This window comes from Fundulus heteroclitus, chromosome 23 (assembly GCF_011125445.2).
Source record: "Fundulus heteroclitus isolate FHET01 chromosome 23, MU-UCD_Fhet_4.1, whole genome shotgun sequence".
Lineage (NCBI taxonomy): Eukaryota > Metazoa > Chordata > Actinopteri > Cyprinodontiformes > Fundulidae > Fundulus > Fundulus heteroclitus.
In genome coordinates, this window is record NC_046383.1 from 24,231,503 (window position 1) to 24,258,401 (window position 26,899).

Genomic DNA, 26,899 nt, shown 5'->3' on the forward strand with positions numbered 1-26,899 from the left:
ATGGAATAGCACCCCCGAGCAGAGAACCACATAACCAGTAGAAAAAACGGACAGTGTGTCTAAGGTGTCCAACTGTCAAAATCAGATTATAGGACTGGAAAACCAAATGAATCTGTGCACAATTAATCAAGTATAACACAACCATAGGAAGAGAATTTCTGAAATGAAGAACATTTGAAGCTAGAATTATGCCACACCATTGTTGATTGCAACAAAAAGTGTGTGCAGACACATTGGAGGTTTTCCATGTATCAGGCTGTTTAAGGTCCAGATCTTGGCTAAGCTACTTTTTTTTAATAACTATTTGCAAGTGGTCATGCTGATATAATTGGGATCATTGCCCTGCTGAGTACACCACGTGTGCTTCAGCTGAACATCCTCCTTCAGGATTTTCTGCTAGAGAGGATAAGTCGTGACTCCATCAATTGCAGAAAGTCGTCCACATGCCGAAGAAGCAAGCAGCTCAAGACTCTCACACTGCCACCATCATCTCTGACTGTGATTATGAGGTTCCTTTTCTGAAATGAAGGAGTTTAATCCAGATGTCACAGAAGTTCCACTTTTGTCTTTTCAGTCAAGACCCTATATTCCCAAAAGGAGTATTTTTGGGAACGTTTTTTTTTTTTTGTCAACAGTACTTCTGGCCTTTCCTGGACGTGATTTTCGGTAAGACCCTGTTTCTTGATGTGAAATTGTGAACACTGACCTTAACTGAGGCAAGTGCGTCTGCTGTGCTTTATACGGGGGAGGGTGGGCCTTGTGGTCAGAGCAAGGTGCTTGCATCCTGGGAAGGCTGGAAGTTATCTGGTTTGAATCCTACAGACCGCCTCTCTGGGTCCCTGAGCAAGAAGTTTAGTCCCAGAATACTCCCCAGGCGTCACACAGTGGCACCCCACTGCTCCTTAAGGGACTGGTAAAATGTGGATGACACATTTCATTGGCATATACAAAATACAATCTCCTACTGGTAGATGACAATGGACTCCAAGCCACACTCATCACCTCCTTCCCTTTGGTCACATCTTCAGAAAACACAACACTTCCATTGTTACGTTGATGACACCCAACTCTATATCTCATCCAAACCATCCTCCTCCCTTTCCGATTGTCTTCAGGAAATCACATCTTGGTTCTCTTCAAACTTCTTCTTCTTACTTGTTCTAAAAGCAATAAAACTGAAGTCCTCCTAATAGAAACCAAATCAACACTTAAAAAGACAATTTTCCACCAACATTGTAACTCTTCCATCTTCCCCTCCCTCAGGTGAAGAGCTTGGGTGTCGTCCGGGATATTCCCGTCACTTATCAATAACATCACACGCAGTGCTTTCATCTCAGAAATAAAATCTCTGTATCATAATTGATACGTTAGACCAAAAAAAAAACACATTTTCCTCATGTTTTATGCATTTTTAGATAAAATCTATTAATTTGTATGTAAATTGTATGTTTCGAAAAATACTGACTTTGTTGAAGAGGTAGAGGCCTTAGAAATATTTGTTTCAAAAATGATACGTGTGGATTTATAGGGTTACAACACTTTCAAAGCTTTTTGTATTCACTCAGGTTATCCTTGTGTGAGATGATAGATTGTTTGATCCAAACAATTATGTATGACAAAGAAAGAAGCAAAGAACAGAAGACATGTGTAAAGGAAATAAATATTTTCCACAGGCTCTAAACAAACAGTAATCAGAGCCTTTTTACCTGCCCTGCTTCACAGTTTTAAGTAAAATATAGCTGGTGCTGATTACTTTGAATCCTCCAGATGGAGCTCAAACCGTTGTCACTCGGTGGTGCAAAAGCGCACATGCTCGATCAGAAGTGCCGATGTGTGGTGAAGTAGATGCTAGATCTTGCAGAGATATGAGTTCAGGCAGTTTCAGCTTTTGTAGTCGCAAGCTCCAGTCAGGCTGGTTCGCTGCTTTGCAGTGTAGCAGTTTCCACTGGGTAATAATCTTAGTTGTGCAATACTCATAATTATTTGTTTCGTGGTTTTCACCTAGTGATATTTTGTGCAATGCACCATTTTTCTGCACTCTAAGAACAAGAAGCTGTCCTGAGGTCCAGAGGAATGCATAAACTGATTCTGGCAGTCACATTTTCCCCTTTTCTAATGCGTGGGTTAAAGTTAAAAGCCTGTCTCAAATTATTTCCCATGTGCCTACACATCACAGTCATTTTGCCATGTCACACAGGAAAAGCAAATGTTACTTAAGCTATAAACTTACAGCTAACAATATCTCACCACTTTAGTAAAGTTGCTCGCAGCATATTTGTCACTCGATCAGCTGGATTGTCTCATCGTACGTGTCCCTGCCTTCATAGACCACAATGTTAAAAACTATTCATTTCACTTCCCATACCAACAGTGAGCTCTAAAGCTACAGATCTAAATGAAGGCGATGACCTGTGGTTCCTGGAGGAGTAAATTTCTCAGTAACTAAAAAGTCTATAGTGGAAAGTAAAAAAAGATAAGATAAGACTTGAACATCATCCTGTCCCAATTTGGTGTTTTCCTCTCAATGACGTGTCTGTGACCACAGTGTCAATGTGACGCCGATATAAGCGACACCATGCAGGAGAACTGAACCCTTCGGCTGAACCTGAAAGAGTTACCTCAACGGCTTCTGCGCAGACAAAAGACATGAGGACCTATACGATTAGGTATTCTACAATTGTGGCCGCGGCAATAGTCGCCGTGGTGTACTCAGCATCAGTGCAACATTGTAAAGAAAAACGACGCGATCTGCTGAAGCATATTGAGCATGAGGCTGAGCATCTTCTGACAAAGGAGCAGGTAAGAAAACTGCAAATCACATAAATTCAAAGGCCTTACTTTTCCATTTCCTGGTCTGCTCAAGAATAAATACACGTGTTTCTTTAATTTATAGGACGAAGAAATTCTGAATGAGTGGTTGCCAGAAATAAAAAATGGACCATGTAAGGTGTGTTGTAAATATTACATATCTTGGTTTATTGTCTCGCTTTCATGGTGATCTTTGACATCTTTCAAGTCATTCAGACCTGATGCAAAGTTGAGTTTTCTACTTAGCTAATAATGGCACGCTGGAATCTGTTGTTTTAATCGTTTAACATTTTAATGCGTTACCTTAGTTTCCCAGAAAATCCTCCACTGCTTTGCTTTTGTTTTGAGTGAGCTAGAAGTTAAAGACCACAGTTGATTCTCTAAGTCCGACTTCCCAGATGTTGGCTTCTTTTAATATTGTTTTCTTATACCTCGTAGAAGAACGTCTTCTGTTTGGCGGAGGAGGGTCTTAAGTACCTTGACCATCACCTTTCTGTGGGAAATGTACACCACAACAAATCAAAGTTTCAAGGAGACAAGAAACTAGAGAGGCTCTTGGTACAATACAACAACATGGTACGGAAGGATTTGTATACACCTTCAACCAAATATATTAAATAATGTTGATTTTGAAGTGAATTTAATTAACATGAAACACATCTGCTGAATTAGTTATTGAATATTTACCCTAAAATAGTGTTATTGTTGTTACTATTAAATCTGAGCTGAATACATTTTCCTCATTAATGTTTTTTTTTCCTAGTTTGTTTTGGAGGAGATGAAATTGTTTTTAATTTGTTGTCAAAATCCTTTTTTGTTTCAGACAAACGATACCAACTGCACACTGAACGAGAACGTAAAATGTCAACTAGGGAAATTTCTTAGCGATTTGAAGACATGTGCGAGGCATGCCTGCAACAGCACAGGATGAGGAGACCCCATGGCATATTATCAACCTGTCTTAAAGTTATTTATTATTATGCTATATTAATTTATGCATCTTTCCTATTTATTCCACATTTGTATTAGTTGTTCTGTTTTGTTTTTTATACGAAAATAAATTAACATGTGACGGTGAAGGTATTATGCCAAGTCTTTTTGTTTCTTATTTTTAGATGAGCTCGGACCGGGATCTTTAAGTTAAAGGGCATCGTTTGTGTTAATGTATCCGTTTTCACAAGGAAGCTGTGTGGCCTTCCATCACACAGCTTTGTGGTATCACTAAACAACAGGAATCTGAGCTCAGACTGTCATGAATAATAATTTATTAAATAAAATACAGATGTTTGTGGGTGTAAACACTCAACATATGCTACGATAACAAAGGAAAATCAATTTTACATCCATTATAGAACATAATGTTTTTTTTAAAAAAGTGTTCTACGAGTGCATGAAACATACATCTATCTATATGCAACAACAAGTGTGGAAATTAAAAAGTTGACTGGAGGGGGGGTTAGATGGTGGCGACATAAGAGCTAAACAGCATGCATGCTCTTAATACTTCAGACTTTAAAAAAGCAGTTTAGAAAGCTTTTAAGCACTTCAGCTGAACTTGGTAGAATAATTTAGGTTTTAACTGGAATCCAAAGACAGTGTCTTCAGTTATTCAGTGTATATAAATCGGCTGGTTTATGATTAAAACAGTCGAAGGTTTAATATCCGAGGGATAAACGCGTTAACGAGATACTTTTTTTTTTTAGCCAACTTGAAGACGTTGCAGTTTGGAGACCAGCACTGTAATTTCATTTTGATCAGACTTGTACAAATCTTCATTCCCCTTGTACCGTTTCTCATTTTGTCCCAATGCAACCAAAATCTTCAATGTGTTTTATTTTTGTGACAGAAAAACACAAAAGTAGTGAACAATTGTAAAGCGGAAGGAAAATGATCAACGTTTTTTTCCCCCCTTTGCTACAAAAACATCACAAAAGCGTGGTGTGCATTTCTATGCAGCCCATTTTATTCCGATACTCCAAGATCATATCCAGTGCCATAACTTTTAGGAGTCGCCTTGGTATAAAAAACAAAAACAAAACAAAAAAAAAACACCCGCCTGTGTTTGCTCTCAGTATAAATCCAGCTGCTGTGCGAAGGCCTCAGGTTTTTTAGAGAGCAAACAGCACGGTGGAGGTCAAGGAACACAGCAGGCAGGTCAGAGTTGTGAAAATATTAAAGGAGGATGTGGGATTAAAAAAACAACAACATTCCAACCTTTAAACCTTTTACAGAACATCATCAAATCCATAGCCTGAAAACACAAAGAGCATGCCACAACTGCAAACCTGACAACACATGGTTTTCCACCTAAACTGACCTAGACCACGCTGAAAGAGGAGCCATCACAGAAGCTGTCCCAAGGTTACGCTGCAGGAGCTACAGAGATCCACGGCTCGGGTGGGAGAAACCATCAACAGGACAACTGCTAGTCACTTGGGAGAGCTGCAAGAAGAAATCCAAAAAAAAAAAAAAACATGCAGGGGAGCCAGCAGACACGTGCTGGAGGGAGAGAGCTCTCTGGCCTACATGGAAATCGCTATTTTATGTGAAAAACTAACCAAAAATTTGAAGTTACCGTCCACATTGTTGCATGGTGTGTGTTAATGCAAGGCCAGTAGAGATATAACCCAAAAGACTTACTGCTGCAGTCTCATTCGGGCTGTCACACAAAGTCCAAACACATACATTGAAGTTTGTGGTTGCAATGTGACAAAATGTTTAAAAAAAAAAAAAAAAAAGTTAAAGCAGGGCGAAATGGTTGCAAGGCACTGCTTCATGCAGATTGTCTTATTATGAAGTTTTGCAAACTGAATATCCTGGCTCCACGGCAGATAAATTACGCCCCTACTTCCAAGTGGTTGTTTTCCTAATAAAGGTGCCGCTTGATCACATTTAAAACCTTACCGTCTATACAGTGCACGCTCACAATCTATTACTGCTCAACCATAAGCAAGACTAAATACGTATTTTATGTTACATCAAAGTTGAAGTGAAGGAAAAGCGGTGGAGCAATGCCGAGCTCCACATCTTCACTGCAGCAGGGAATCGATCACCGCGTCTGGTTTCGCAGATCTTTTCCTGTTGGGAGATTGGTGCATGATTAGGGTTATCAAAATCTTTTCATAGCTTTAAATTTCCTGAGTTCTGAGAAAAGCATCCCATCATCATATCAGTAATCGGGCTTCTGAAACCAAGAACATAAAAAGGGTAATGATAAACTCCTGCAAAATGCAGTGTCTTGCAAAAGTACTCACCCCCCCTTGGCTTTATACCTATTTTGTTATACAGCCTTAAATATAAATGTTTTTTATTTCTATGTTATGGGATGGTTCAGCACAAAATCATCTATATTGAAGTGAAATGTGGAAAATAATAATAATAATGAAAAAAGAAAGAAGAAGAACTGAAACTTAGCATGTGCATATATGTATATTTGCACATGCTCTTTGCTATAAAGCCCCTAAAATGTTCTGGTGCAAAAAAAAAAAAAAAAAAAATAGCTTCAAAAGTCAGGGTTAGTGAAATGAAGTCCACCTCCCAGCTTGGACAATGACCCGGAGCTTACTGCTAAAGCAATGCGAGTGGTTTAAGGGGAAACGTTTAAATGTGTTGGGATGGCCTAGTCAAAGCCCAGACTAAGCAAAACTAAGCAGCTGGAGCAGCTTAGCTTTGAGCAATGGGTAAAATTGGCAAGAGGCTGGGAAAGGTGGCTCTACAAAGCACTGACTTTAGGAGGGGCGAACAGTTACGCATGTAGAACTTTTATGTTGTTTTGTCCCATTTATTGTTTGCTTCACAATAAAAAAATGCTTATGGGTTGCAGATGGAAACTGAACTCTCAAATTAAAATTTTGGACAGCAGGTTGTGAGGAAACAAAACATGAAAAATGCTGGGGGGTGGGTTCTTGCTTTTGCAAGGCACTGTATTGGCCAGTAAAAGTAACCATCCTTTGCTTACACGGGGCATTATTGTGCAGTTTTATTCAACAGCGAGGAAAAAAAATTAGTTGGAAATAAAACACACCTGGAAACTACGGGCAGTTACGACTGACAGACACAAAGTTTCCAATGAGACCGTTATAATACATTTCTGGCAGCTCCGCTAAGACCTGATGCAACACATGCTGGCCGTTATCTTTTATCAGACCCGACACGTCGCATCACTTTCAAGAAACAAAAATTAAATCAGTTACTCCGTTTATCAGTCAATCAAAAACTGCTACATTAACACCGACTGGTTTAAGTTGATAACGCCACATGTTTCCCTATGTAGACATCGAAGATTTCATTGAATAGGGTATGAAGTTGTCAGAGTGCTGACGTTTAGAAAAGGCTTAGCGTTAAATTGGTTAGGTCCCAGCATCAGGTGAACGGATCGATACAAATACGTTCAGCTTTTCAGGATAATTAAATAAGAATAAAATTGGACAAGATGCTCCGACGAGATAACAGATGCCGAGTTGTAACTCCAATCATGTCAGGAAATTTCTTTTTTCGGATTTGATAAGAAATGGCAAAAAAAAAAAAAAAAAAAATCGTTTAGGAAATCCTTTTTTTTTTTCATTTCCGCAAAAAAAAAAAAAAAAAACTAAAAAGTGCCAGAAGGGATTCATTTTTATGTTTTTATGTTTGTGCTTTTAGTTTAAACACACTTAATTAATCGCTTTGTGGTATTTGCAGGGTGCAAGGTGGTGTGTTTTTTGTTTTTGTCAATAATTACACCTAAAGAGCCAAATGTATTTTCCAGCAAAGCGACTATAGACATTACAGTATACAGAGAGCACAGTGATCAGCAGTAGCAAACGGAACGTGTGAACTGTCCGGGAGGAAATGTACCTTCGGCCCGTCTTCGGCCGGCCACTTTTACTGCTTTTGGAGGTTTTGGGCCTCTCTAGTTTCATCAGGGACTGCCGCATGCTCTCCTCCGTATAAGCTAGATATACGTGGGACAGATCCACTTCAAACGGCTAAAAGTGGTGGAGATAAAACAATAAAGGGGTCGATAATGCACATTCATGACAAATAATCATCCATGAGATTAGTCAATTGGTAACAAACGTCTGAAACTCACATCTTTTTCTTTTTTGTCTGGAGCCGGGGTTTGTTTTCTCATATTGTTTCCAGTGTAAGCGACACATTTCTGAAAAGAAAAAAAAAAAAGAAACATTTAGAAACTAGCACATAAGCTTAATCACATCTTTAACACGCGGCTGAACCTTCGGTGAACTCGTATGAACCCAACGTCACCACCGTGCAAGATAAACTCACCAGCTGCCACTCTCCTATGTCTTCATTCCAGTGGACGTAATTTTCTATCATCTCCTGCAGAGAAAAGAAGCTTGTAAAAAGACGCTTTCTGATGTTTTTATTTTCTTAACCATTTTAACAAACGTAAAAGCTGCTTTGGTTCTAACCCAATGTGCACGAGGAGAGTCCCCTAGCTGCATTGTGCAGGGGCGTTCACGCTCTGATCACATTTAAATGTGTAGATGAGGCGAATTACCCAGAAGCAACGGACACGTTCTAGGGCAAAACGTGCTTTCATTTGGAGCTGCACTCATGAGTCATGGCAGTTCAGGCCCATATCACTTTATTCTCTGTTCAATCTGATACATAAACAATAAGATTCCTCTTTTGTTTACTTTTTCTCTGGCTGAAAGAGGCACTTTATAACTCCTTATATCATACCTAAAATGGCAGACTCTGATTTACATTTTAATTTTGTGGTGTGCAAAATATTGAAAGTTAAAAGGACCGGAGTAAAAAAAACATTTTTACGATATCCACAGAAAACCCAGACCTGGTACTCCTGGGGAATAAAGTTATCTATGATGAGCATCTGGAGCCTCAGCTCTCGACTCAGCTGGCGGATGTTTTCCAGGAGGCCCTCGATCTCTCTGTTGTGCTCTTGTTGCAGATCTGCCATCTGAAAAGGACCGCAGAAAATAACAAGAGTTATATTAGATGTTATTATCTCTGACAGAGGAAAAACAAACCAGATCTGTGGACAGACTCTGCTAATTACTGTATTTTACAATCCTTCTTAATTTCTGAACACATGCAAAACTTCCAAGGAACATTCTTATAATCTTGTAAAATTAAAAGGGTTATATTAAATTATGGGATTTGCAATAGATAATATAAATAATAATTCACCAAAGATATACAGGGTCCTGATTTCTTGTTTTTTACATGTTTTGTCACATTTATGTGTTTCAGAACATCTAACAAATTTAAATATTAGTCAAAGAAAAGACAAGTTTTTAAAAGGAGGTTTTTCATTATTAAGGGAGGGAATAAACAAACAAACTACATGGCCCTGTGAGGAAGAGAGACCGTCTCCTAAACATAAAAACTGATTGGGCCACCCTTAGCAGCAACAACTGCAGTCAAGCGTTTTCGACAACTTGTGACGAGTCTTTTCCAGCGCTCTGGGGGAATTTTGGCACACACATTTTTGCAGAATTGTTGTAATTCAGCCACATCTTCTATATAAAGAAGTCTTTACGTAGAAAAATTGGTATATTCCGGAATATGTAAAAGAAAAAAAGGAAAAAACCTGTCACAATTTGTACTGCATAAATTTGGCCATTAAGCGCAAGTACTGTGGATTTTGACATATTTTGTTTACTATATAAAAGGTTCAGTCATCTATAGACACTGAAAAAGGAAAATCTCCTAGGAATAAAGTTAACCCTACCTGAAGTTAGTAACTTAGGGTTGCTACAATGTTTATTCCGTCTGTTTGCTAGGACTTTGGTGAAAACCTTCAGATCACTACCAAGAAGGGAAATAGGTCTGGCAGGAAGATGGGTCAGTCAGGTACCTGTCTTTTTTTCAGTTTTAAAGAAATATCTGCTGTATATAATGAATCTGCTAAAGTTTTATTGTTTATTGAATCTTTGTGGCCCTCCTGTTGTTGAGAATGTTCAAAGTTAATGAAGGTTTTGTAAAAATCAATGCCAAGCCCAATCTGGGGCCAAGACTGCACAATGCTTTCCAACTTTTTTGTGAGACATTTGTAGCAGACCTGAGCTGTTATTATGTTATTATGTCCGACTGAAAGGCCTATAAATTAACCATGTGAACATTTTTTGTTTTAATCCACTCTTCCCTAATTACTTATGGCTGGATTTGTTGACTCGTGTTGTAATTTTTCCCAGTCAAATCATAGCACTCCATGTTAATAATTACACCTGGAAAATTCAGCAATTTTTCTATATTATAAAGCAGTCTCCAAACGTACAATATTTTGTACTGAATTAGGAAAATTTTACGTGGAAAAGAAAAAGTTCAAAGTAAATACAAAATAAGCTCAAACAAAGAGAAAAGTTAAGTAAATCCCAGTAAAAGCGTTTTTAATACAGGAACGTTGAATTTGCCTAAAACCTCCCTAAAGGTAGACGGTACAGATGGAGGGTCTGGCTTCCCAAAGTATTTGACTTATACCTCCCATGTATGGGGAAAAAAATGATAGTGACTAGCTCAAAAAAATGCCTTATTTTACCAAGCATACTGGCTGTTCTCTTATGAAGCTGAGAAAAGATAAACTAGAGTACTAAATTACATAAAACATATCCAATATGAAACGAGTCGCGTTTAAGCTATCAGCCGCCATATTGGTACTCCCTATTTTCCCCCAGTAACTAGGGAATATGTGCGCTACAGCATCGAATAATGAGGATTTTCTCATGTTCAGGGGAGGCTTAAAACTTTTAAAATGTCAAATGCCATATACTTTATGTTATGTTCTAAAACTATCAAGTACTGAGAAAGTCATGTGCTGAAATATTTTGCATTTTATTAATTCAAATATACATATATAACATTTATAAATATATAAATAACAATATACAAAAACATATATTTACATATATGTATACATATATACATATACACATATTTATATATACATATATGTATATTTAATATGAATAACATGTAAAATATTTCAGCACCTAATTTCGTAGTAGTTGATAGTGTTAGTACATCCACTGACTGTAGAATTACCTGTGAAACGTTTTCACACAGCCAGAAAACTGCTGGTTGTTGCAACCAAATCCTGTGGGATTCTGAGAGAGTAGGGAGTAGCAAGATGGCGGCCAGTGACTTCAGTTTTTCGGCAAAATCCGCACTCCAGTGTATTATATAGCTCAGTGGGTTTGTATCAGAACATTTTACATCCATGTTAAAATTCCCTGTTAATGGTGCTGCAAAGAGGCAAGTTACTCAACTCTATTCAGGTCAGCTAAACTACAAAGTGACAGAATTAGAAGCCAGTGGATAATTTGGGCAAACAATTATTATCATTTATTTTTTTAATCTCACACTGTTCCATAGCGGACCCCAGAGGACGGACCGTGGAGCACCACTCTGTGTGCTGCTGGATTCATAGCGAACCTTCAATCAGCTGGAGCTTTGTGCACAAAGCAGCAGTGCGCCTCACATCAAAGTAGCTCTGATATCATCTGTAAGGGGGAATCTTGCTACGTCAGAGGCCAAGTGAGAGGCGGGGGAGAGCAGCATCCGGGATTAAGGTGAATCACCTGAACCATATCCACCAGCAGATCGCGGGTGGCTCACAGACAAGCTCATTTCAGCCTGAGAAATTTCAACCAACATCACATTTAATTAAGCTTACTTCAGATTTGGCAGCCATCAGCATGGTCCAAACCTTCTTCAGCTTTTTGGTCTTCCCTTGAGCCTCTTCTTGTAGACTTGTGTATTTCTCCTCTATATCCAAACGTTCTTGCTGTGTACGGGGAGAAAAGGGCGGCTTAATACACTCAAACATTTCGAATAATATATTATACATAAAGTAGAATATAAGAAGATTTACAAAAAACAAAGAAATAGCAGCAACAACAAAAAAAAGTTGAATTCTGCATCATTGGGTTAAGAAGATAATCTGAAGACAGAATAACGGGTAAATTAAGGAGGAGAGAGTCTGAGAGGTAACCTTATTTAAAACCACAATGATGCAGCTCTTTCAGTTTGCCGTAAGCATTGTGGTCTCATATCCTGTACAGCTAGCAGCCGTTTTTAGGTGAAAGCTGCATGTTTTTTGTTTTTTTTTGGGTTACCTGTTGCCCATAAAATACACAATCACACTGATCATTCTTCATGCAACCTTTATTTAAAATAAAACTGAACTTGACTATGCGGTCAAAGGTGTTATTTTCACATCTCTCTGTCAGACTAGAAGCTGTGTGCCACAAATCATTCATGCATGCCGCGATCATTTCGAATAAAAAAAAAAAAACATTGAATATAACGCAGGCCGTTGTCTAACAACATGGTAGCCGGACTCTGCAGATCATACGTCTTCGTACCTCTTTCTCCTCCAGCTCCTTACGTAGCCGTTCTGCTCTTTTGCGACGCTCCTCAAGCTCGTTGTTTGATTCCTCCAGGAGCCTCTCCTGCTCCTCGGCCTTGGCCAGAAGGTCCACTCCACCGACAATCACCTTCTTCTCCAACGCTGACAACTTCTCTAGCAGGAGGTGATGCTCTTGTCTAAAAAAAAAAAAAGAAAAGACGAATGCTTCGCTTAGGATGTCCTCATTTGATCCCAATGACCATGTCTGATTTTAACCAGCTGTCAGACGTGGATTATTTTCCCATGACTCACTGGGCTTTAAGGAGATCTTTCTCCCTCTTCTCCAGCTCTGCTCTTGCCTTGTTCCTCTCCTCCTCCTCCATGTCCAGCTTGGCCTCCAGGGCCTTTCTTTCCTCGTCAATCTTTGCCTGCATCTCCACCATCTTGTCTGGGGAAACCTTCTTCCTTCCTAACAGGAGAAGAGAGAACGTGTCTTGTCAGTGACAATATATTTCTTTAGGAACTTTTTAAAGCCTTAGCGGTATCTAATATGTTTCACAGCTCCAGTTAAACACCGTACCGTCAGGTCTTTTAGTGGAAAGACAATAAGTTCTTGTTGTAATAATCTGCGTGTCTAAGAGAAACCCTTTAAACTGGATTTTTGTCATTTTATGACCACAAAATGTGTTTTATCATTGGGATTTTATGTGATAGATAGAAGGTGTATAATTGTGAGGTAGCAGGAAATGATGCATGACTCTCCAAAGGTTTTACAAAGAAAAATCGGAGCAGTGTTTTAGTCAGCACTACTAAGGAAACACTTTGAAGAACCAACTTTCCATACATTGCCAACTTTATTTATAAAGCGCCTTTAAACAACCACTGCTGAAACAGAGTGCTGCACATAACCTTTGATTGTGACTAAAACCGAAAGGCTTTTGGGACTCCAAAAATAGCTCAAGTTCACTAAAACTAGAAGTTTAAAGACATTCATTATGAGGTGTGGCCAGAAATCCTTTGCATTTAGGTCTCGATTTAAATCAGCACCATTCTCTAACATGTGAACGTGATTTGAGCTAAATCACTCCATTGTAGCTCTGGTGGTATGTTTGTCCTTTGTTTATTTTTGGATTTAGCTCTATCCATGCTGCTGCCACCACAATGTTGAAAGTAGGCCAAAAGCTTGGTCTCATCTGACTAGTTTTTTTTTTTTTTTTCCCTCGCTCCCACATGTCCCCCTACATGGCTAGTAGCTCAGTGCAAATGGAAATTTTTATTGTTGCTTTTCAACAATAGCTTCCTTCTCATCGATCTCCCATAAAGGTCAGAGATGCAGAATGTAAAACTACACCTGCTTTGAACAACTTTGATGATGATGCTGTTTGTTCACTAAGGTTCTCCGACAAACCTCTGAGGCCTAAACAAGGCAGCTGCAATTATAATGAGAAGAAATTACACACAGTGTGACTCTGTTTACTAATTAGAGGATTTCTGAAGGCAATAGGTTGCACTAGATGTATTTTTTTTTTTACTATCACAATATCTGTACAATATCAGGAAGACATAGAATTGCAATCCGGTTGCGGCATATTGTGATGACGACGTTGATTATGACGTTTTGTAATTATCCATTCCAGGCATGTGATGGACCGGCACCGCCTGTGGGGCACTGACATCTGGAGAAGGGCACCAGGCTCCCAGAAACCTTGCATGGGCAACTGGATATACACAACGGATGGTTGGAAAGATGGTCTTACAGACTACTTTCTTTCGTCACACTGTTCCTCCATGCTTTGTGAGTTTTAGCATCGTGACCAGGACAAACATACATCACACGTTGTGGCATCGAGGCCAGTGAACGTCCAACAGCCCAAAAATATTATTGGCAAACACAATTGGAATGTACTGCACTTAAAGGAAAAGTCTGGTCATATTCAGAATTCAAACTTCTGAAAGTACTTTAAATATAGAATTATTTCATACTGTTCAATAAATGATAAGTTTTTTTTAATTAAGAGTCATTTTCAATGTGCTTTACTGGATTTACAGCCATACCAGTTTGAGCCGAGGAGACCAAAAAGAAAAGGAAAGGTGAAATAACTAATGTTTTTTTCACTTTTACCCGATGTATTGCAACATCCAACAGCCATCCACGTGGGCATTGTCACTTTAACAATAGGTCTCGCGAATTTCAATGGTGAAGTCCTCTCGAAATCCAAATAATTGTTGTTGATCGCAGGTGTGTTTAATAGTTCCTATTGAATTTGCTTGTAAAGCGCGGATAATGGCCCTTGGCTTACCGCACCGTGACGTCACTGCCAGAAGACGTAAGGAGTGAGGTGTTACAATTTTTGGTCATTAATGGCCGCTCCCAGTGATCGCAACGAAAATTAATATTTAATTTTTTTTACTGATTAACGCTAAATTAATTAAAACACCGTGAACATATTTGTTTTAGGTATAGATAATGATCCATTGATTCTCCCTTGCTGACCGGACTTCTCCTTTAAAATAAAAGCCTCGGCTGAATATTGCATCCATGTAGTCGTGTGCAATTGTAATATTGCCCACGCTGATATTGCAATGACAACTGCAATTTGATATATTGCGTAAGTCTAATATTTTAAGTGTAAAAACTTGCTTTCCTTCCACCTCACAGTTATACGCTACTTCATGTTGGTCTATCACTTAAAATCTCAATGAAATACAGAGAAGTTTGAGTTAATAATGTGGTGGTGATGCTTGCAAAGTCTGGTATTAAATGAGGGTTTCAAAATCAGGAGGGATTACTAAGAAAATGAAAATGAGAACTGATCTTAGAAGTCGGACAGAGATAGAAATGTGAAAAGCAATCTTCCCCTATATGGTCATTCTATCAGAGCGGGCAACTATAAGGCTGAAACCACCATGATTCACGGACAAAATTATTGGTACCCCTGAGTTAATCAAAGAAATCCCCACAACGGTCACTGAAATAACTAGAAACTAACAAAAGTAATGATAAATACAAATTCAATGACAATTAACCAATGAAAACCAGGCATTGCTTCTGAATTGTGGTTCAACAGAATCATTTTAATAAAACAGGCCTGGACTAAAATGACGTCACTCCTAGAAAGGTTTGACAATAACTTGACCATAGGGACACGTTAAACTGAGGCGTGTCCTCTAATTAGCACTACAGACGTCTTCAAGCTTGTTACCAGGCAGTCTGTGTGTTTAGACGGTTACTAGTAGTCACTGTGCTGTTTGGTGACATGGTGTGTACCGCACTGAGGATGGATCTCAGAAAGCAAAGGAGAGAATTGTCTCAGAAGATTAGAAGGAAAGATATAGACAAGTACTTTAAAGGTATAGTCTATAAGACCATCTCCAAGCAGCTTCATGTTCCTGTGATGACAGCTGCACATATTATTCAGACGTTTAAGGTTCACAGGACTGTAGCCACCTACCTGGAGGAAAATATGTGACAAATTGAAGAGAAAGATCATACGAATGGTAACCAAAGAGCCCAGAACAAACTCCAAAGAAATTAAAGGTGACCTCCGAGGTACACCAGTGTCCGGTCGTACCATCCGTCACTTTTTCAGTCAAAGTACTTCATGGGAGACGGCAACGTTGAAAGCAAATAATAAAAAAAAGCAAAGCTGGAATTTGGAAAGAGCTGAAACACGCCGTCTGGAGAAGGCAACCTTCAAACCCGAGACAACTGGAGCAGTTTTCTCACGAGAAGTGGGACAAAACACCCTGTTGACAGGTGCAGAAATTGTTTGATTGCAGGGATTCCCTTTAAAAGCTTGCGCGAAAAAATGTTAAGTTACAAGTCCTATCATTGTTGTCCAGGCCTGTTTTATTAGTTTCTTTTCTCTTTTTTTTTGCTATTCTATTGAACCACAATTCAAAAGCAATTGTTGGTTTTCACTGGTTAATTGTCAGGACATTTTTATTTATAATTACTTTTATCAGTTTCAAGTTATTTCCATGACCATTGTGGGTTTTCTTTAGAACTAACAATTTTGTCCATGCTTGTATAATGTAATCATGTGGCGTTTTTCTTTCCCACCAACCTCTTTCTTCTTGAATCAAGAGGTGTAAAGCAAGTGAAACAGGCATCATTTGCAACAGGACAGAGAGAGAGAGAGAGAAAGAAAGTATTACAAAGTCATTTAGAAAGTCGTGTTTATGGGGACGGACAACAAATAAGGGGTCAAGGAGTGAGAAAAAAAAAAAAGAAGATCCTCTCAGCACAATCAGCTAAATGCCAGTCAAGAGAAAGGAGGCAACGAGGACAGGAATTTCACTTCACATAGTGAAACAAGATGTGGGTGAACTGCGTTTTTGAGGTTAAGGGGAAACAATCCACACAATAAAAAGGAAGTTAGAGATGATGATTGACAGTCTGCATATGAAATGTTCATGCTGTGGTCTTGGTGACGTCAAAGTAATAAGGTAATGTGTGAAAAAGTTCCAGGCAGTGCATCTGAAAAGTATTCATTCTTAGAAAGATTTACTACAGCTGAGCAGACAGGACAGACAGAAATCAGACACAAGTACGTCACACGGGGAACCTGGGAGACACTCTTAAAAAGGTGTCGTAAAATGCACACAAAAAAACAACAAAACAAACAAACAAACAAAAAACTTGTGCTGTCAGAACATAGGGGTGATAAAGACAGGAGGAAGAAACAAAGCCCTTTTTACACATGCTCTTCACTCTAACTTTTAAAATATTCACTGACAAATTACCCGCACAGGACAGAAATAATTTTTACGTTCAACGCTCAAAAGTACGTTTTAGCTGCCCAACTCTTTGAGATGGGATTTTTATAAGTTCCTAGACTTTTAAAAACAGAGGAAAAGTGCAAGAATTATTTATCTGCATTTGGGGTAGGTTTAAGGCCTTTAATACCAACCAGTTGTTTAGACAATTCTATCAATTCATTTTTCAATTAATGGATCAATCCAAGATAATTTCCACAAAAGAAAAATGCATTACAGGCGACCTATTAGGCTTCCCTTTAAAAATTTAGGTTAGGTTCAAGAGTTATAGTAAACATGTTCATTACATGTTTTTGCACAAAAGTCAGATAATGAGATTTCACCTCCCCAGTCCCGCCTATTTTGAGCTCCTTTTAGGGCTCTGTCACTTTTATGCAAATAAGCAGTAGCTGGCCACACCCTCAACGCAATGTTTACACTCGCACTTTACACACGTCAAAATGGCACCAAACAGATGCACAACAGTACAACAGTACCTCTTTGACCCTGAGTCGGACCCAGAAGCTGAAGAAGTGGAGCATCCTGCACCAGCAGCAAAAATGCAGCAAGTGGTTTCTCGCCCTGACCCATCTCTGGTTTTCCACAGACCCGGTAAGGCCAGAGGCTTGGTGAAAGCCTCCTGGGGGGCTTTATACCCCACCTTCAAGAGGTCAGTGTTTTTCACCCTGCTTATGTGAAGCAATACTGTGTGGTATTAACTCTAAAGAAATTTGTGAGAAATGGTAAACTAAAAACATAAAGAAATCATTATAAATGAAAAACAAATAAAACAAAACAAAAAAAATACAAATAATGTTTATACTATTGTATATGCAAGAAAGTATTGATTATTTCAAAGGATAAAATAATCTGCCAGGAAAAAATACAAATAAATCGGGATCAGAGATCAGGCTGAACTAATAATGCACAGTTTCAGTTTCTGTCTGTCTGCCCTGGACAAGTATTGCTGGTGTGTGTGTGAGACAGAAGCGGAGAAGAGATCTGATCCAAACTGCCTTAAAAAGGTATATAACCACGCTATATGCTTATAAGAAAAAAAAAATAAAACAAAACCGTTTGATCATGATAAAATAAAGCCGTATACACCAAGCATTCATCCTGATAGTGTTTTGATGGTCCTTTTTGAGGCTAGATAGAATCCAGCACCGGGCGCATTGAGCAGATGTAAACAAACGTGACGACATCTTCTTGCAGTATCGCAGAACTATTATAATGCTGGTTTGCTTAAATAATAAATCACTTGTAAATAATGCCAGAGAGAGCATAACCTTCTGCAATGCCTCGGCGGGATCAAAGACCGCCTGTTATTAATAAAAGACACTGATCTACAGAAACTTTAAGAGCCGCATATCAGAAAATTTACTCATGTCAATCATGAGGTTTAGAGTCCGCTTCAGTGAACGCCGACGTTCATACTGTATTCCCAGCGACATTTCAGTCATTTCCCTCTTGAAATCATATTTATTTAGCTTTTTTTTTCCCCCAACTGGATCTTGGACCATTCTTCATTGTTTCGCTTGGAGATGCTAATAACCGTTAGCCACTTCCTTGTTTTATCCCCTGCTGCTCGCGCGAAGTGTAGTACATTTGTTGTATTGAAAATATACACGAAAAGCTTTATTTACTAAGAAACTTAGCAAAAACAAAGCATGAAACACAAAAATAACAACCAATACGCCAGCAGGACACAATAATCTTTCATAAATGCAACCAGAGTGAGCTACTGACGTATAAATTAAATAAGAAGTCAAATAAAGTGGCTCTGCACCTTTAAGGAGTCAGAATTTCTGGATATTGAGTATTTGCATTGCGCTGCACTGATCCGGTGGCGTGTTCTTTGGGTTAGATCCATTTGTAGCGCTGCCCTCTACCGCGCACACAGCAGTGGTTCCATCAGCGTCCGTGAAGGTTTTCAACCCCACCCTCTTTAGAGCCAAAACTTAACATCGTTCATTGTATGCAGTGAATCCCGCGTTTCCCTCTCCGTGATATTGAGTCGGCAAATCGCAGTTGATTTTTTTTTTCCCCTCGCTTGCTCCACTGTCGGCTGGCTCGCCACAACTACGGCAAGGCGAGTCAGGTTCTGAGTTTTAAACTTGAAGTACTTAGATATTAATATACTCTAGTCTAGGTAAATAAAGGTCACCAAAAACAGGATGAGCTAAAACTGATTCGACCGTGCATTAATTAATGCATGCACGCACAAAGTTATCAACATGTGGGGGGGGGGGGGGGGGTGGAGAGTGGTGGCCTAGTGGTTAGAGTGTTGAGCTTGGGTCCCAGAGGTTCTGCGTTCAACTCCCACTGCCTGCACTCTGGGTCCCTGAGCAAGACCCTTAACCCCCAAATGCTCCCCAGTTACCGCACAGTGGCAGCCCACTGCTCCCCAAGGGGATGGGTTAAGATGCAAAAGTGAATTTCTTTATTGTGAGATCAATAAAGTTCAATTATTATTATTATTATTATTATTATTATTATTATTATTATAATGTCTGACTTCAGAGTGGATTTATTGGACTAAGAAAGAAAAAACATTCAGCTGCTTTGTCTTTACTGCTGGCTCATCAGTGGCCCCTGTGTGTTGTCTCTTCAGCAGCTCATCTTTGCTGGTGCTGAGGATGACAGGTTATGAACCAAACCCCCCAGGGTGTCCAAACCACAGCTCCTTGTTGCCAAACTTAAGATACTGACATGAAACAACTAAAATGCAAAGGTATAAAATTGCAAAGGGCTGAAATTACCAGATAGCAGCAGCATTAACAAACATAAAATCTAGTCACTTTATTTGTGTGAAAACTTTTTGGATTAAAGAATTTTATGTTCAGAGCCATTCATTGTTCTTATAATGCAGCTGCTGCGTTGTTTTTTCCTCAACTCAAAAAACAATTGTTTAAGTAATCGGGATCTCAACCTTGACTGAGTTAATTGCCATCATAATTTGTTTCCATGATTGAGCAGATGGAAAATAAATAAATAAATAAATAAAAATAAAATAAATAATATATATATATATATATATATATATATATATATATATATATATATATATATATATATATATATATATATATAGAACAACAACTGAAAAAAATTGTGGTGAAACATTTTACGTTTCATTCTTGTGTTTTTTATGGATCTCTTAATTTTTAGGTCAGATTAAACTCTTCTGGGTCTGCACCAGAAGCTAATTATGTCTCCTGGGCCAAAATATGCTGAATGAATTCACAATGATGAAATATGACTGAAATCAACCTTTTCACTAGTTCCTCAATCTAAAATGTTTTATTAAGAAGACTCACACTACAAAAATTGTGCACCATTACTCACACACAGTATCTATTATCTATGGTAACAACAAAAATACTGTCTCTGACTCAATTTGTAAACTTCACATCAAGGCATCAGGAAACCTTGGGGGGGTTTCCTGATGCATTGATGTCGCAACACCCAAAAACATCTTAGCTATTTTCAGACTATTAACAGGAATAAAAAAGACCTTACGGGCAAACTGGAACGAGATGCAGATAAACCTTTTTTTAAATATGCGTGTAATAACCTTGACTGAGAGCACTGAAGGGTTAAAGTTGCTAAACTGGAGATAAGACCCACAAAAGAACAGCATAAAGCCACTATGCAAGAGTCTGAAGACTGAATGTATATTTAGTTTTATCCACCTGAGAATACAGTCTCATGAGATAAAAAAAAAAAAATGTAACGGGCACCAATAACTCACCAAATGATAATATTTCATATGAACGGGCTAGTCGTAGCAGTAAGGGACCAAAGTGGGTTTCATTAATATACTAAAGGCTTAACTTGCATGTGCTCATGTGTGAAAAGGGCTATAAGTTGTGGGCAGGCTGGTTGGTGAGCAGAGTGCTACTCCAACTCACTATCCCGAGGGTCCACGTCAGTGTGCGGCGGGACCGGGGGGCTGCCGGTAAATTCTGAACTATTGCTTCTGCTGATATCACAACTGTCTGAAAGAGAAGTAGAAGGAAGCACCAACGCCCAGAGGAACAAGACATGAAAGTGACAGACAACTGTAGGAAGATGTACTTCTAAGTTTAGGGGGGGAAAAAAAAAAAAGAGAAAAATGACAAAGCTGTAAGTTCAGACATGCAAACCGCTGATGCAGCAGATCAAACAAGGTCGGCGAAGTAATGGGTCACAACAGTTTAATACTCAAACCATGAAGAAATCCTAATGAACAAAGCTCCTATTTACTCCCGTGTAATGTACAGCTTCTTTGATTAACGATAAACCACAAATAGAAGTGTGGCTTACCAGGAATCCTTATGACACAATAATTCTTGCTTATTTTTCACACCTTCCACTCACACTTAGGAGCTCGTGTTAATACGAGGGGAACTCCTAAATGAGCAAACTACAGGATTAATTACTGCTTTAAACTTGTTGCTGTGCATCAGGCCTCAAAGCCACCTAAACGCGATTCAAATCTGAAAAACAAAACAATGACTCATTTTTAACATTAAAACACTCTTAAGGGATGTAGCTAGATGCATGCATGTAATGTAGATGGTTATCGGGTCTTATGCTAAAACCACACAGAAGCTGCATCAACAGATTTGATTTTAGTCACACAACACTGGGTGAAATCTAACTTTACCAATTCTGTGCTCATTGTTGATTCACTCTTACCCCTTCTTCTACGCCGGACTTCTCCTGCGCCCCCGGCATCGTCATCCCCTTCATCCATCTCCTCTGAGCCACTGCCTTCCGAGCCAGAGATCTCCTCACCTGGTGTCGCAGAAACATTTTCGAAAAACGTTCAGTCTTTGACCCACATCTGAGCTTTATCGGTTAGCCGTTTCGTATTTGGCTTCTTGCCTTCTTCCAGTTTCTTCTTGAGCTCCTCGATCTCTTTCTGAAACTGCCGTAGAAGGGCATCCTTGGGATCCTCGTTGATTCTAGCTTTGTTTTTGATGTTTTTAGCCCGGTTAGCGTACCGCAGGGTGCTGATGGTCTCGTCATAGTTGTAGTCTGCAGGGCCTATATTTGCACACTGGTAGGAAAAGGTTTGTTGTGTAAAATTTTAAGCTAAGGTCAACACTGGGTATGCGAACACAACGGTCCTGTTGATTGCACGGGGTCTCTTCACTTGGGCCAACCAAACCAAACTAGACCAACTACAACGGTTTACAGTCTTATATAAAAAGGTACATCTCAATAAAACAGATTACTGTTGAAAAGTTCACTTATTTCAGCTACTCAGTTGACTAAAGTAAATATAATATAGATAATTTACACACAGACTGCTGTTTTTGTGCCTTCCTTTCTGGTAATTTATGATTATCAACTTAGAAGCTATGGAAAACACAACATTTTAGAATTAGAATATCACATCAGATCAATAAAAAAAAAAACATTTCAAACACAAATGTGGGCTTTATGAAAAGTATTTCTCACGCCTACTAAGGATATTAATCATAAAAAGTACTTTTAATCTTACAAAAGAGCCTCTCAGCAAGGCATATTCCTATTTTACTAGGATGTACCTGTAAACCATAACAAGGCCTAACATATAATGCATGTGAGACATGACGATGGCATTAAAAAGCCTCCTGGTACGGCGTTCGAACTCTAGCTGTACCATCATGGTCTTGGAGTTTCCTCCCAGTGAATCCTGCAGCAAACGGGTCAATTTGGAGTTCCTGTAGGGAACGTGTGTGCTCTTTCCGTCCACCAGGGCAGAGATGACGTTCCCCAGGGTGGAGAGGGAGAGATTAATCTTCGTTGCTTCCTTCAAACGCTGACCTGTGGCTCCAGTTTTGCCTTGTCTTTCTGAACCCTATATTTGGGATGATGCAAGCATTGAAAGAATCGGCAACGTTAATATGACATGTGTAGTGAGGCTTATATGCAAGTTTAGCTTTCAAATACAATAACTTTTTTTTTTTTGTTACTAAATACATACTGCCAGATCTACGAGATGAAGCTTCCCCATGCGCACGTGCTGGTTGCCATCTACACCCTTCTCACTGCACTCGATGGTGATGGTGAAGATGGCATGAGAGCGGGAGCTGTGCTCATTCATGTTCGTAGCACCGACCGACCCTAAACAAACAAAAAGAAATACTGATCAATTCAAATGTTAACATTTACAAATGCAGGCTAAAAGTAAAGGTTTGTAACGACCAATGGAAATCTTGCAAAATGTTTGAATGAATGCAAAAGATCCTAAAATATATATATTCAACGTTTCATTTTCCGTCAGATGTTTACATACTGTCATAGTAAGCATGAACGTTACACAGGGTGTTGGTTTTAAACGATTTATGTGAAATGCTCTTTTTTCAGACCGAGATGCTTGAGAAACATAAAACAAATGTTCCGCAGTTATTATATTGAGCCGGCTTTTAAGCACAGTCCACAAATTTCCAGTAGGGTTCAGGTACGGCCTAAGGGAAGACCGTTCTGAGAGCTTAATGTTAGCCCGCTTTATCCATTCCAAAACGAGTTTGACATGTTTGGAATCGCTGGTTTGTTAAAACACCCAATTCATTTGGTTTAAATGTTGATTTGAGGCAAAGTTAAAGAAATTTTTTGATAGTACTCCAATATTCCACTCATTTTGTGCAATGCAGTAGTGCCACTTGTGGAAAAGCACGCCCTCAGCATGATGCAACCTCCACCGTGCATGTGTGGCACGGTGGAGGTTGCATCAAACGCAGACCCCTGATTTCATATGAAGGAAGGTCGCGCACCCAAATGTTTTGCAGCCGTTTTACCACAAAAGGGCTGCATAACCCAGCACAAATATTAGGGGGTGGGGTCGTGGCCGAGTGGTTAGAGCAGTGTGCTTGCACTCAGAAGGATGCAAGTACCTGGTTCGATCCCCAATCACGGCACTCTGGGTCCCTGAGCAAGACCCTTAACCCTCGATTGCTCCCCAGGCGCCGCACAGTAGCAGCCCACTGCTCCCCAAGGGTGATGGGTTAAGATGCAGAAGTGAATTTCTCCATTGTGAGATCAATAAAGTTCAATTATTATTATTATTATTTAAATATATGATCATTGCAATAAAAGTGTACAATAACGATATATATATATATATATATATATATATATATATATATATATATATATATATATATATATATATATATATATATATATATATATATATAGCCATTTGGAATGCCAAGAGTTCATAACTTGGAAGGCAAAGATAAATTACGTTTACAGCGAGAAGGCCCAATAGACTAAAGGTCAAAGAGAGTATTGGAAGCATTACGACAAAATAAAGAGAACGGTAAGGTAAAAGCAGATTTACCACAAATAATACTATTGCAACATTCAACAAAAATGTCACATTAGCATGATAACCCAAAATCATTTAGCCTTAGATTGGTCACGGTTTGAAAGATTGTCTCGAAGACATCCCAAAAGTATTGTTATTAAGGTTCATGTCCAAAGAGTTGACAATATTATTAACATGGTATACTTTAATTGTATTTAGCCCTTTACCACCCCACAGAATATTTGCATTAGCATCTAAGTAATGAAATAAATCAGCTAGAAAACAGAACACCTTCTAGATTTGTCAAATTCAGAGGCAACAGTTTAAGGAATTGATACCGTTGACTGGCCTCTCTGCCACCCTGACCTAGATCCTACAGAACATCTCTGTGGCATCATGTCTAGGTCCATTCAACACAAGTAGGTTGCACCTCAGACTGTCCAGGAACACAGTGATGCTCTGGTCAGGATCTGGGAGGAGATACCCCAGGACACCATCCATCATCTCATAAGGAGCATGCTTCAAACTTGTCAGACATGCTTACAAGCACGTAGAGGCCAAACAAACTGCTGAGTACCTTTCTGATTTCCTGCAGTGATCTTTCAGCTAATCACTCTGATGCATTTGTTGTTCGGTTTCAGTTTCCCTGTGACTTCGGTTTACTACCCTCTGTGGGTTGATAACCTACTTTTTCATCAAATGATGGGGCATCCTTTTGTTCCTAACACCTTTATACATCCAGCATGTTTTTTTTTTTCAGTTGAGATCAGATGTGTTTTCAGAGTGTAACTAAATTTTTATCAGCTGTGCACAATATCCATTTTATAAGCTGAGCTGTGTACCATTCTGATGTATGGCACCCCCTGAGTATTTTTTCTTAATCCAATAAAGGAGTATTAAGTAACAATCATAAAAAGATGTTTCAAGATCAAATAGATTCAGCAAAGTATCACATCTGATTAAAACTCACCAACATCATATGATAATTAGACTGCTCTATTGCTAAATTCATTGTTAAGAGAGGATAAAATGATTACTGGTTTTAACGATAACTTTGCTAACATTTCTGACGATTAGTAACATTATATCAAAATGAAATTACAGTTAAAACTGTATGTGATAACCGCTACATTTAAAGGAAATAAGCTTTGAACGCACCATCTCAGATGTTTGGTTAAACAGGAATATTTTGACCCACAAAAAGCACCAACTATTTACTGTAGCTATAGGTTGAAAATCAAAGATGTCCAAGGTTTTTTTATTGGCTGAAAAGACGTGTGGCGGACATTTTTTTTTTCTACACAAATAAATTAACATTAGTACCTAAAATAACTTACTTTTACGAGTAGTTTAACTTCAATGTACTTTTTCATTTAACTTGAATAATATTAAGAAATATCGCTGCTCTAGAGTAAAATTAATGGCAACTCTACCCACCATGAGTAACGTAATTGAATAGGAAAAAAAACATTTGTTTTAACCACAAATCTACCAGAGACACATTTACAGTTAATGTTAAATTCAGATTTCTTGTTTAAACACAAGCTTTGTTTTTTTTTCATGTTATTTCCTATTTGGTGGTCAAGAGAATATACTGTGAACAGTAGATCTTTTCAGTGGAAGGACTGTTCTAACAAATATATATTACCTACTGTGGGTATTGGTTTCATAAGCTTGGTGTAGAAAAAATGGATTTGGAAAAGTGTTTCTTCTGCATTATTTTTGTTTTTTTGGAATTATGTTGTTTTTGTATAACTTTTATTTTAGTCTTTAATTCTAGAATTTAGATTCTAGAATTTGAACATTATCTTATATTTTTGCCTGTCTGGTTATCTAATTTTTAAATATCAAATTACATCCAACAACTACTACTTGAGTAGCCATTTTACCAAACACTTAAATTAATATAATACATGTGTCAGGATTCCTATTTTGCTAAAGCATTTTAATTTAATGTGTTTTATTAAGCCATGACTGCTACTGCTGTCATGTCTGTGTGGAGGTATATTATGTAGAGAGAGCCAGGAGAGTGACGTAAATAGCAGACGAGTGTCTGGAACGTTGTTTTCACGATTACAGGAACTGAAATCCAATAAAGTGGACGCTAACCGGTGCACAAGCAGTTTCTAAACTTGTCGTGAACAATAATGCGATGGACGAAAAGCTAACACCACAATTATCTGTTTTTTTGGGATTAGCGCGACTGTGCCCACCACTGCTGTTCTGTTATGGTTAAAACTTCAATACCGTTAGACGGCAAGAGTGTCCAATATCCAGCCAGATATAATGATTGACGTTCTATTCCGTTGCATTAATCTAACATGGAAAAATACCAACTCAAATAACACACTTATTATGACATTTACACCCATAAGGGGTGGATGTGAGCTTCTGACTGCGGTAGTAATTCTTGCAGCAACAGAGTTATTCTAGGTACTGTGTTGCTTTTTTTAAAATAGATGAATAGTGTTTGAGAATTTATTCAATAGCTCTGCTTACGGTTTTTGTGGCCCAGTGTCATAATCCTGTCCATATCGTCAGCGTTGTTTACAACATAACCAGAGAGGTCTTTGATGTACACGCCAACATCTGGTCTTTCTTTGACCTATAAAAACAAAAACAGGTAGTTATCAAAGAAAACTGCAACAGTTGCAAACCCAAATTTAAAGCTACAGCAAAGACAAATGATTAAGGTGCCTTTTAGGAGATTATAATCAGTCACTACATATCAA

At 38.6% G+C, this 26,899-nt stretch overlaps 1 protein-coding gene and 1 long non-coding RNA gene across 2 annotated transcripts in view; one reads left to right on the forward strand and one right to left on the reverse strand.

Moving 5' to 3' along the window:
• Window positions 1–1,655: 1,655 nt before the first annotated feature.
• LOC110367235 lies at window positions 1,656–4,328 on the forward strand. Its single transcript, XR_004927786.1, has 2 exons — window positions 1,656–3,384; window positions 3,632–4,328. It is a non-coding gene; the product is annotated as an uncharacterized LOC110367235 (long non-coding RNA).
• Window positions 4,057–26,899, reverse strand: part of kif3a (kinesin family member 3A) — a 33,693-nt gene continuing 10,850 nt past the window's right edge. The window contains exons 5-17 of the mRNA XM_036127038.1: window positions 26,667–26,772; window positions 22,842–22,981; window positions 22,518–22,715; window positions 21,755–21,929; window positions 21,566–21,664; window positions 12,437–12,593; window positions 12,141–12,321; window positions 11,450–11,560; window positions 8,609–8,734; window positions 8,077–8,130; window positions 7,880–7,948; window positions 7,645–7,775; window positions 4,057–5,886 (exon numbers count right to left, since the gene is read on the reverse strand). Coding sequence (XP_035982931.1) covers window positions 5,838–5,886; window positions 7,645–7,775; window positions 7,880–7,948; window positions 8,077–8,130; window positions 8,609–8,734; window positions 11,450–11,560; window positions 12,141–12,321; window positions 12,437–12,593; window positions 21,566–21,664; window positions 21,755–21,929; window positions 22,518–22,715; window positions 22,842–22,981; window positions 26,667–26,772 — 1,596 coding nt within the window. The 3' untranslated portion in view covers window positions 4,057–5,837. The remainder of the gene's footprint in view (window positions 5,887–7,644; window positions 7,776–7,879; window positions 7,949–8,076; window positions 8,131–8,608; window positions 8,735–11,449; window positions 11,561–12,140; window positions 12,322–12,436; window positions 12,594–21,565; window positions 21,665–21,754; window positions 21,930–22,517; window positions 22,716–22,841; window positions 22,982–26,666; window positions 26,773–26,899) is intronic.